The following is a 12,198-nucleotide window of genomic DNA, read 5'->3' as shown; positions in this document are numbered from 1 at the left end:
TCTCATAAAGTATTTACAGCCCCTGATAGGCCCCAGTGGTTCTGGGCCTGGTGGGTAGACTCCTAAACATAGTCCCTTGCAAGTGAGCAGTGTTTTCTGTACGTGAACAAACACACATGGGCGCGTATGCGAAACGCACACACCTGCAAACACAAGCCTCCAGTAATGGGCTGGAAATCAGAGGAGAAGAGGGAAAAAAACAACAACAACAAAAAAAAACACACAAAAAAGAGATGAACACAGACATAATACGCTTCCCAGACCTGCGCAGCTCAGCGACGGCGGAGCGGCGTCCTGGGGGAAGGACTGAAGCATCTTATGGCAGCAGAGTGGAAAGGTTCAGGTTTCTGTGTGTTTGTTTGTGGGGGTGGGGCAATTTTTTTTTTTTTTTTGCACCCCCCATTACCAGCTGCTCACCTTGGCAGAGAGGCAAGGAGTTTGCAATATGGCGTAGGCCTGGCTGTACCCGCTCCATGGCAACCCCTGCGGTCCCCAGCGGCGACCTGGAGCACACATCGGCCGTGTTTGTTGATTAGGCAATAAGTTCCCGCTTGTGCACAGGGAGGGGGGCAACTTCAATTACGCTCTTCTCCTTCGCAGCGTGAGCGGCGGAGGGGCGGGGGAGTGATGAGGTCATGTGGCGGCGATGCCCAGCAAACATCTGTCTGACAGCGTGGTGATGTCTGGGTGAGATATGCTGACAGCCGCTGTAGCTGCAGCAACGCTGTCGCCCGCCTGCAACGGTTACAGACACCTGACGGTTTTGTCGGGGTGAGATTAACAGACTTTCTTTCATCAAATGTTCACGCCTCTCCTCTGCATCTCCTTTTTTACAAATGAAGGGGGAGGGGCTTCCAGCCAGAGGTCAGGAGTCCTTATTTCCAACTCCCCATCCTCTGAATTCATGTGTGACCCAAAAACAAATAGATTTTAATACAGTTTGAGCCACTCAATCATATTTATGTACATCTGATCAACTTTTGTGGTCTAATTTGTGTTTTAAAGCACACATTTGTTTATTTTACTGTCCTCACTATAGAAAGAACACAATTGACCACTTTTCAGTAGCAATAAAACAAAAACCCAACATTGTAAACACTGAATTGACTTCAGAAAATCCTTTTTTATTCTTCCAACCCGAGCGGCTTGTATTTTAAGTATAAAGAAAATCAGACGAAAATCTCTAAATATCATTTTTGCAGTACAAAGAACAAAGTCGATTGTTCCAATGTTGAACCCTTCAAACCTTAAGAAAAAAAAAAGAAGACATTTGGTCTACGTGTGGAGTGTAAAACACAATCTGAGGTTATTTAAGGCCCCTAAATCCTCGGAAACAACATGTAGGACGTGACCTTGTGTCCTGATTTGTTGTCTGGGCCCAGCGGCAAAGTAAATACAAACTGTTGAGAATTGCCCATAATTAAAGGATAGCATGCTGGAAATTATGCGCGGGACACGGAACAAAAGATGTCCTCAAGGGGGAAATGTATGGTAGCTGACATTTCACCTTTTAAGTCTCTGCTGTTCTTGACCGCATGTCTCAACTTTACACATCATCAGACATTTGATAGGACTATTTTTGTGCACAGTCTGAGGCTACCATCTGGCTACATAGAAGGCAGCCAGCTCTCGACAGGCCAGGACACGAGGCCTTAAAGGCTAACTGGCTAATTGCCCTAAGCAGCCTGTTTCCAGTGCCATCTTTTTGGCCTAACTTGAGTGAAGCACAAATGGCGGCCAGATTCGAGGCTGCACTAACATTTGCTGCACTTGAAGCTGATTAATTTCACAAACAAAGACGGCTCCCTTATAAGTTCTCACGCGCAGATGTCTGATGAGTACCACTTCACTTCTCAGCCCACTTCAGGCTGGAAGATAAAGCTCACAGGAAAAAGAAATAAATATCTTCCACTATGAAAAAGTGCCAGCCATTGGAAATATTATGGTGTTGCTTAGCAGAGGAGGCTAATTGAGTCGAAGGTTTGGAAATAAATAGCATGTCATTAATGGTGCGCCGGTTTAATATTTTGCTCCACAGCTGATTCGCGGAAAAGGAATCTGCCTCTCAAGTCAGTTACGTCTGTAATTGAGTCTCTTTAAGATTTATTTTCTCAAAGCGTGAGAGAATAATTCAACCAGTTTCCAATGCAAATCAACTTGTTTGGAGTTTTTCTTTGAAATGAAGATTCATTTCAGAGCGCAGCAACTTTCCTTGGTTGCTTTTATCCTGTCAGGAAAATTAACTGAAACAGGTGAAACAGTTGTTTTTTTTTTTTTTGTTTGTTTTTTTTTTTTTAGGTTTTTGGGTTAAGCTAAGGTGTATTGTATTTTCCAAAGCAGAAATGTTTCCCAAAATGTCGGTCTGTTCTTTTAAGGAAATGTGGCCTCCATTGCGGACACAATAAATGAATAAGTGAATAATATGGACGTTTTTTTTTTTTTTTTCCTAGTGTCCTCTTGAAAGGACCAAAAGTCCCAGTGTTAATGGATATAGCATCATGCTCTCTGCCTTTTTTATGATTTGGTACCGTAGGAGGTTAGAGGAGAAAGCTCAGGTATCGACGTGCCCGGGCTTCTTGGTGACAATGCTGAACGCACATGTGGCTTTCTTTTTTCACCCTGTGACAGTTTAATTGTATTTTCAATATAAATTGATCAAGGGGCCATTGTGAATGCACGTTGGGGTGCATCATTGATTTCCAGGAGAGCCTCCCCCCCCCCACCTTTTTTTTGTTTGTTTGTTTTTTTTTTTTTTTTTGGAAACACCTTCTTTCCTCCCCATAGCAGTAAATTCCCCTCACCAGCAAGGTGGGCAACTGGGAGAGACGGGGTCACAGCAGCAGTCGCTGGAGCTCGATATTCCGAAGCTGCCTTGTAACATCCTTCAAGGGAGCGAAGGGAGGAACCCTTCAGAACCACAAGATCTCTCTGTTTCCATAGAAATGACAGCAGACACAGTGCATGTCACACTGTCTATCTCCCATCTCAGCCGAAAGGAGAGGACTCAACAGTTATTAACTGAATTGTCGTGCCGGCAGAGATAGGCAGCTTGATAGACAATCACAGAAAAGGACATTGCAGCTATAACAGCAGGAGGAAGATAATAATTTTGAAGTGGATTGTTTTCAGCCAGAGTCTCTATTTGGAAGCATGTTCTGTAAAGCAGAACAGGAAACAAATAAAATTCTGAAAGAGATTTTCCTGGCTTGGTTAGACAGAGGGGGGAATAAAAAAAATAAAAAAAAAAAAAAAATATATATATATATATATATATATATATATATATATATATATATATATATATATATATTAAAAAAAAGAGTTGTTTTGACCAGAATTCAAGTGGGTGAATGGAACAGTACTCCACTCTAGATCCTAATCCGAAGATGCTAAAATTCTGCAACACAGTCGACTGGCTCTGTTCGACAGAGAGAAGGAATGAAAACAGTCATTTTTACCAGCATCCAAGCAGGCGAACAAAATAGTGTTAAAGATGCTAATCCACAAAGCTGTTCATCTCACATGTGCCAGCTTTGCCCTGATAAAACAGCATGAATTAGTAAAGCTTCCGAGCACCTGGGATGAAAAGCTTTTTAATATATGATGAGAAGGGAGATTTTGCAATGTGCTCCCACGTGACCCAGCTGCAACGCACAATATCCCCTCTCAGTCTGTCCACCAGCAGAGCCAAGAACGCTTGTAGACACACGCAGAAAAAAAAAAAGGAGGAAAAATGTGCATTCAAACCATCAGTATCAAACGAGCTAACGGGGTTCATCGAGCAAAAACATTCATCCTTGTTTTCCTCAGTTTGTGCGTGATGTGTTCGCCCGTGTCTGCAAACATGTGCTCTCCTTTTGCCCTTTGCCTCGGCCCGCAATTATTACCACGTCCTTGGTTATTAAAGCAGGGCAACAGGCAGTAGGTAGGGACACAGTGGGAGGGGAAACCGGACAAGCTTTTGATGAGTTCTCTGAGATAAATATGTTGAGGGGGGATTTGGTGGTGGAATTAAAATGTCAGAGCATGCTAAGCCGCTATTCATGTTGAAAAAAAAAAATAAGTAAATTAAACGGAAAATAGAGAGGGAGTGAGCGAATAATAATGAGCAGCTCCACAGACAAGTGGACTCTCGTGGTTGTCTGGCATGGTGGTCTTTTTGCTGAGGGATTGGCAGGCGGCAGCGGTGGCTGCAGGCGGGCAGGTTTGGAAGTGCGTGCACTCAGGCTAGTGCTTCACAGGCTGCAAGCCGTTGGCATTCTGTTTTACACCACTGAGAAAACGCCAGTGTGGGCCCCGAGGTGAAGAGCGCCGCCACCGCCTGCTCCAAACAATACCGGGGCGCCCGTCGTTGTAAACTCTACGCCTGTGTGTGTGTGTTTTTGTTCTTGGCAGGACACGAAAATGGCCCGGATGCGGTGAAGCTGCGGATGTGCATCGCCGCCGACGGTTTACGAGAGATGATATGAATCTGTTAAATAACAGCCAATGCACTTATCAAAGCTGTTGGTGTTTGTTTGCCAAGGCCCAGATCGGCCCCGTCACTGACGTGTGCACAGCGCTGCTAAAACACTGCTTTGAAATCACATTTTGTCAAGATCTTTGGTACAAAGTGATAATTACTACAATGTGTTTTTGCATTCCACCTTTCGGAGATCAGCCGTCAGTCAAACGATGCAGCCAGCACACGTTCTTTTTCCTTTTCTTCTGTTCACTGTGGCTATTTTCTGCTCATGCTAACTACTGGAGGAGAGTTCAGCTCGGAAAGAGCGAGCTGACACTCTTGTTCATGAGAGCAAATTAAGCAAATGTGAAAGCTTTCATGAACCGGAGTTTCAATCACTGTTGTGCTATAGCAATTAGCGATAGAGAGCAGCAAAGTGGGGATTTATTAAAATGAAAACACCATAAACGGTCGCTTGAAATTGTTGTTTTGGTGCAACAGTGAGCCATGTTGTTGTTGTTGTTATTATTATTATTATTATTGTTATTATTATTATTATCATCATCATCATCCCTCTTATTCTTTTCTCTAGCTTCATTCAGATTCAGACCGAGGAGATGGAAGTGTGAGGTACGTCCTCAGCGGTGAGGGGGCGGGCACCCTCTTCAAGATAGACGAGAAGTCGGGTGACATTCACGCCACCAAGAGGCTGGACAGAGAGGAGAAGGCCTACTACATCCTCCACGCCAAAGCTGTCAACCGCTTCACCAACGAGGCGCTTGAGGGCGAATCGGAGTTCATCATCAAGATCCACGACATCAATGACAACGAGCCGCGCTTCACCAAGGACCCGTACATGGCCCAGGTCCCCGAGATGTCCGACATCGGTAAGCCCCCGATGGAAATGTTCCAAATGAGTTCAAATACAGCATTAATCAGTGAACTGCTTCTGATCCCAAATAATAAACCAATAAAATTATTTTATTTTGAGCTTAAAATGCCCTAAAAGGCCCCAAAAGCTCCGTAAACCTCCTCCTATCGCTCAGCTCAGAGATAAAAAAATAAATAAATAAATAAAAAATCTAATCAATGAATAAAACAATAATATTGTAAAGATAAATAATAAAGAAACAAATAAAAAAAATAAGTAATAAACGGGAGTAGTCTCTGGAGTGGATACAGCTGGCAAAGCAAATTGCGTTCATGGTGTCAAACCATGAACACTACTATGTATTTTTTCATAAAAGACAATAATTAAGCGTTCACACAAATGAAGGTGTGTGCATGTGTGAATGAGGAGCTGGATTAAAAGGCTTACGATACAAACAGGATAGAGTTGCCAGTCTTACTGGATCAATGGGACTTTATCAATCATAATAATGATGCCGACTCAACAAAGAGGGCCTGACTAATTAAATGAGAAAGACCCGGAGCTGTTTCCTGACCGGAGAATAAACAAGGTAAAGCGTCTGCGTGATGGTTACAGCGCTGCTGCGGATAATCTTTTAAATACAGTATTGTATCTTATTAAAACAGTATTTAATTTAATTACCAGCATTGTCAGCTGTGTCATCACAGTGAATAATTGCGGATTCTATTTCTGGAGTGCCAGTTTCTGAGACAGCACCATTTGCTGTTTTCGTATTATCATTTGTTCTTGTCACTCAGCACCAAATTAAACTTTAATTCACCGTGCACTGCGGGGCTCTCGCTCCCAGTCTAAAAGCACATACTGGCCTCATGAATATAGATAAACAAAATAAATCGCCTCCTGATCAATACTTGCATGAAAACATGGAGTGAACTCTCCATTGTACTGCTGCTTTGGGGACGGAGGGACGTCGGTCTTGCAGCTCCGACATGTGACAGAGTCGTCACTTGGTTCAGCAACCCCGAGAGAGAGGGAGAGGGAGAGGCCGGCACTTATCTAAGGGCAGCACGGGCGCCCATGGCAACAACTGAGGTGTGATGTCACCGCTTGGCAGAGCATGTGTTCACGAGTGACTGCGTCGAGACGCTGCCCCTTTAAATGTGACATACACTTTGAGTTTTATTACAGTCTCGTGGCTGTGACATTCCTCCCTCGGACTCTCGGTCGGGGGCGACGTTTGACGGACCCCTGCTTTGACAACTGAGTGATTATAGTCAAGGTAATTTGCCCCGCCTGAGCAGAAAGCCGCGATGACTCCTGACTTGTTTGTCAGAAAATTCTTCTCTCAAAAGCTTAAAGTCGGCGACTAGATGGCTGATGTGGATCAGTGATATTTTCGAAAAGCCGCCATGTCAGAAAAGCCTCTTTTGAGTCTAATTCCCTAGTTAAAGGTATTAGTGATCAGGGTTCGGTGAACTCGCTCAGGAATCCTCCCGAACTGTCACTTACACCAAATCAGACAGCCGTGGTCTTCCTCTCCGTCTTTTCCTTTTCCTTTTTCCTCGAGCATCCTTCATCCAAAGAAATGACATTGATTTTAAAAGACAGAAACTCTCCTCTCATCCTCTCCAAGCTGGACTGACGTCGAATTAGAGAAGTTTCACGAGGTCGTTATCCAATTGTATTGCACAATTCTATATTTATACCACTTTGCCATTAAATATTTCTACTCAATTAATTTTCTTCCGCATGTAATGAGGCAACACTTGGCCCTCCGAGGCGCCATTTGGGAGGTAGCACTTGGCTAACCGCTTCCCTTTGTTCTGCTGAAACAGGGCCTCTGCCTCTCTGGAAGAGAAAATGGATCAGTCGTTCACCTCCTATCAGATATTTGGCTTCTCAGTCACTCCAGATATGTGGATGCACTAATAGGCTTCTTGGGGTTTTGCAAAGAGCTGGTATTGGTGCTGCCTGTATACTCAGAGAGATATACTTAGAAAAATACATTAGGACTTATTGATTAGCTGGAAAAATCAATCATGTATAAGGTTATAAGTGCCGGAGGAATAAAGATCGGTTTGAGTAATGCAAAGAGACAGAAGTGATCAGTCACCTTCTGCATGAGCCTGATCAGAGGAGGAGCCGACACCTCATCAGCTTAACCAATTATCTAGCAAGCAATTTTCAGCCGTATTGAAGAGTTGATCTAGCTCGTTGTCATGAATCTTTCCCTCCCTCCACCACAGGTACCTCGGTGATTCAGGTGACGGCCACCGATGCAGACGACGCCACGTACGGAAACAGCGCCCGGGTGGTCTACAGCATCCTGGAGGGCCAGCCGTACTTCTCGGTGGACCCGGACACCGGTCAGTGTCGAATTCCGTGCAGGTTCTCTTTTGCTGTTGTGTTTTCCTTTCAGACTTTCAGACAAATTGAGTCCCAAAAACATATTTTCTGACAGTAGAGGAGGAATGTTTCAACTCACATCCAACGTTTTCTGGAAATCGTTGCCTGTATCTTAAAGACCGGCGTGCGCCGCAGCCAGGAAGACGGCTATTTTCTGACTAACGTGCACCACAAACTCCTCGGTCCTCCTTCAGCAGAAAATTCTCTCATCCTCCCGCTTCAGGGCCGTTCCCGCCGCCGTGCTGTCCACCTACACGTGTAACCTGCAGCTGAACGTAACAAATTTACACCCGTCGTCCGGAGGTGGCCATTCTGAGAGGAAAACGAACAAATCACCAACCCAAGAGGGAATGGAGACGGCACGCTGAGCTTTACCAGCGAGGCAAATTAAAACAGTTTATCACAAAATAACTCAGAGAGGCAGCAAAGTTTTTCTTCAGCTGAACCAACGAATCAGTCGGCCGGGCTGACAGGCCAGAGGAAGAGGGCAGTTGGATTTTATAGTCGAGAGAATGAACGGCAAATCACCAACCCCAAAAATCGACCTGCTTGCTAGTTTTAATCATTAAAGTGCGCCTTGGAACACATCCCGCTCATGTCGCTCTCTTTTTTTTGTTTGAACTAAAGAGAAACAAAAAAAAAAAAAAGAAAAGCCATTTGCAGATTAGCGGAGGGATTAACAGTAATATGGTTTATCCCACATGTGGTATGTAAGCTGACATTCCCTCTTACACAAAGACATGCCTGGACATCACATTATAAGCAGGATTTGTTTCCCCTCTCTTCTTCTCCTCCTCCTCCACCTCAGTGTTTGCGTGTTGTCGTCGTCGTTAAGCAACAGCAAAAGTAAATAGCAGGCGAGTTTTCTGAAGGGAAGGGCGTCCTCTTTAACGGCCACGAGATGGATGGTGCACCAACGGGGAGATTTTTTTTTTTCATATTTTGGAGGCAGAAAAAAGAAGTTTGAGCAGAATGGGCCGGCCTGATCTGAGCCGGAGCAATTTGCCTCGTCAGCCTCTTCCTCTTCGTTTGATACACAGTGAATCATCTATTCAGGCTGGAAGTGAAGTTTATCAAAGCAGTTTATTTTAGGGTGATTTTTTTTTTTTTTTTTTTTTTTATTTAAATTTTTTTATTCTCCTGTTCCATCACACCTCTTTGGTTTTATGTCTTCCATTCACTTCCCTCCTTTTCTTATGAAGCCTGAATTTCAAACATGTAATAGCAAACAGGATTTAAGAGCAGCTCTGATGGGAGATGGAAGCGCACCTTTTGAATATGCTGCCAATTACCGCCTCGCTCAGTCTCTGTCCCGACTCCAAACTCCAGATCTGATGTGTCGCAGCGGAGAAGTAAGCAACCGCACGGCACTTGAAAAGCCGAACATTAGCAGAGTCTTAATTCCAAAGAGGAGATGAATGACGCGTAACACATTTGGAGGCGAGCTCTCCTCTCGGGGAATCAAAGGAAAACGCTGTGGTTTTGGTCGGCTGGCCCAGTTTGTTCTGTCGTACCTGAGACATCAGGAGAGCACAGTGTGCTCCTGGGTGGCCGCTCAGCTCTACTGAGCTCGAGCGCTGACCTTTCCCCGATGAGATGTTCTTAGTGGTTTAATTATCTGGCCTGTAGATTCATAAAACTAAAAGATGAAACGTCATTTATTCAGTGGAGCTCATGCAGCCAGGCTCATATCTCAGGTGAGCACAGGAACCTTTTGTTTTGTTGTTGTCTTTCCAGTGGAAACGGCTCATTTGTCTCATTTTTATAAAAGTTGTACAGAGTTAAAGAGGCGGCACTATTTATGTTCACACTCCAATTACATTGCATTTCACTCCGATGATCATCTTTTATGTATTTATATACAGCCGAACTCAGTATGCACACCTTCTCTCTTCACCTCGCAGACCTTGGTTGTCATGGTTACAGGAGTAAATGGGCGTCACCGTGAGGTCATTTTTGGGGCCAAATAAGTTGCAGGCATCCTTCACACGGGAATCGAACGCCTCTCTTCATCCGTCCGTCCTGATGTGGACTTCCTTTTCACTCCCTTCATCGTTGCTACGACGACGAGGTGTCGCTTAGCAACAAAGCGCAACTTTGGGTCGTAGCAAACAGCTGATAGCGTGTTATTTTTTGAACAAAAGAAGACACGTTTATATATTATTATTTATTAGAATCTATATTGTAACATTTAGCTCCATTTAAAGTTCAATTTTGCAGCCTGTGGTTCGATAAATGTTAGATTGTTAAAGCTGTCGTGGCATTTTCAAACATGAATCTGTACCCAGAACTATGTACATGAGTTGTAGTTAATATATTGCAGAACTAAAGATCACCATCTTGTATTTTTCTGGATTTAATAGAAAACCTTGATTATTTTTTATTTTCTTTCTTTATTTATTCTTTTTTTTTTTTTTTTTAAAGCAGCAGGTGTGAGCTCATATTCACTCAGATTTTTTTTTTGTTCCCACACATGCTCACTAATCCAAAACAACACAGGTGACCTCAGCTCAACGAGGTCGCGAGGTCCTGTTGTTGCTGAGCGCTCCTCAGAAAAAGCTTTCATTTGCAGAGATGACGAGAAAAATTTAAAAATAAAAATAAAACGAGCCTCTACAAATACAGTAATAACAAAAAGTGTTTAAACTCCTCAGAGTTTTCCTCTTGATTGATTTTTTTTTTTTTTTTTTTTAAATTTGTTTTTACACCTTCTTCCTCCTTCATGTGTTTCATTCTTTATCTGAATAAAGTCAACATGACGGTGTTTTATCTTTCCAATCTCTCCTCAGGCCTGATCAAGACGGCGCTGCCTGACATGGACAGAGAAGTCAAAGAAAACTACCAGGTTGTGATCCAGGCCAAAGACATGGCTGGACAGATGGGCGGCCTCTCGGGGACCACGACGGTCAGCATCACCCTCTCCGACGTCAACGACAACCCGCCGCGCTTCACCAAGAGTGAGTACGGCCTCCGTGAAGCGGCTCCAAACACGGAGCCACGGCGTCTTCGGCCTCCGAAAGGCCACGTGGTCTGCGAGTCTGCGGCCCCCATCTGGTCGCTCGCTCTCTGAGTGAATTTGGATTATTGCGGGGAAAGCACGAAGGGGTTTTGTGCCTCTTAAAGGCAGTGAATAATTAAATATAGAGCCATATGACAGAGCGAAGGGTCCTGCAAAGTGCATCAGATCATCCCTGTAATCCCTATTAAACGCAGAGAGTACATTCTCCGGCTTTATCTGCCCTTCCTCCTCCTCTCTTTGTCTCTCTCTTCCTGTTAAGTCTTTCTTTTGCTGCTTTTTTACTCCATAAAACTGACGTTCTCAGTTTTGTGCTCCAGCTGACCTTGGTGCCTTTTTTTTTTTTTTCTTTTTTTTTTCTAACTCATCAATCATCAGTCCTTCCTCTCTACACTCCCTTTCTACTCTCCTTTAACCTAACACATCGCCTCCTTTTCTAGCCCCCCTCCGCCTTCCTCCCATCTCCCTTTCTCTGATGCACATGGTGAACGGCAGCCAGATCAGATTGACAGATTACTGGTGTCATTTTGCCCCCCCACCCTCCACCCACCCTTCAGTACAGTAATGCACCAACTGTATGGCAAACACCCAACTGCAAAACACCCCCGTTCCTTTTGTTGGGGGGGGGGGGGGGGGGGGCAGGGGATCCGGGAGACAGACGCTGTCATCTTGGCTACACTGCCAATGAATGAACAGTGAGGGAGGAGGGAGGGAGATGGATGCGACAGGGACGGAGGAGCTGACAGGAGAGGAGGGAGGATAGAGGAAGAGAAAGACAAGAGAGACAGCCTGTGATGGAGGGAGGAAGAGTTGGCGTTAGGGTGGTGGTGGGCGGGAGTGGGTGGGGGGGTTTGAAAAAGAAAGAAATATTGTAATGGGACACCCAGAGGAGGTGGAGTGTCAGGAAGCGATATCATTGTTGTCTGCCGGAGTGATGCCTCTTCTTTTCCACCCAATGCTAAATACCTGTTAGCCCAGGGAAAGCATCTCAGAGTGTGTCACTTTCAGTGTGTGTGTGTGTGTGTCAGTGTCACCGCGACCTGCCGACTCAGGCGTTGCCAAAACGCTGTCAGCATGTTTTATTAGTGTGTCAGTGCTGTTTGTCTCCACAGGCAGTGTGTATATCACGCCCGCTCCCTCCTGCATTCCGGCTATTTATTTAAGCATACGAGATGCAGCTGGAGCCGCCGCGGCCGACAGGCATCCATCAATTCATCCGCCTCAAACCAGGAGATCATCCCGCCAAAAAAAAAAAAAAAAAAACAACCAAAAATTAGAAAGAGGAGAGCGAAGAAGCAAGAAGCAATTAATTTATGTGGAGCAAATTGGCCCAGGATTTATGTCACATCCTAAACTTTGGAGCGTGGAGTTGATTCCGCTCGTAGCAACCTCTGCTAAAAGGCCAAACGTCTGATTTGGAAATGAAATATGTTCTGCCGCATATGAAATGTCTGCTCCACA

General features: G+C 44.6%; 1 protein-coding gene across 3 annotated transcripts in view; it reads left to right on the top strand.

The window, feature by feature from the left end:
* Positions 1-12,198, top strand: part of LOC115060994 (cadherin-6-like) — a 46,409-nt gene that overhangs the window by 23,596 nt on the left and 10,615 nt on the right. For all 3 annotated transcript variants that reach the window (XM_029529201.1, XM_029529202.1, XM_029529203.1), the window contains exons 3-5: positions 5,037-5,331; positions 7,562-7,681; positions 10,511-10,678. In XM_029529201.1, the coding sequence (XP_029385061.1) occupies positions 5,037-5,331; positions 7,562-7,681; positions 10,511-10,678 (583 nt within the window). The remainder of the gene's footprint in view (positions 1-5,036; positions 5,332-7,561; positions 7,682-10,510; positions 10,679-12,198) is intronic.

This window comes from Echeneis naucrates, chromosome 20, assembly GCF_900963305.1.
Source record: "Echeneis naucrates chromosome 20, fEcheNa1.1, whole genome shotgun sequence".
Taxonomy (NCBI): domain Eukaryota; kingdom Metazoa; phylum Chordata; class Actinopteri; order Carangiformes; family Echeneidae; genus Echeneis; species Echeneis naucrates.
Note: the sequence above shows the minus strand (reverse complement) of the source record. Positions and strands in the feature narration are given on the sequence as shown.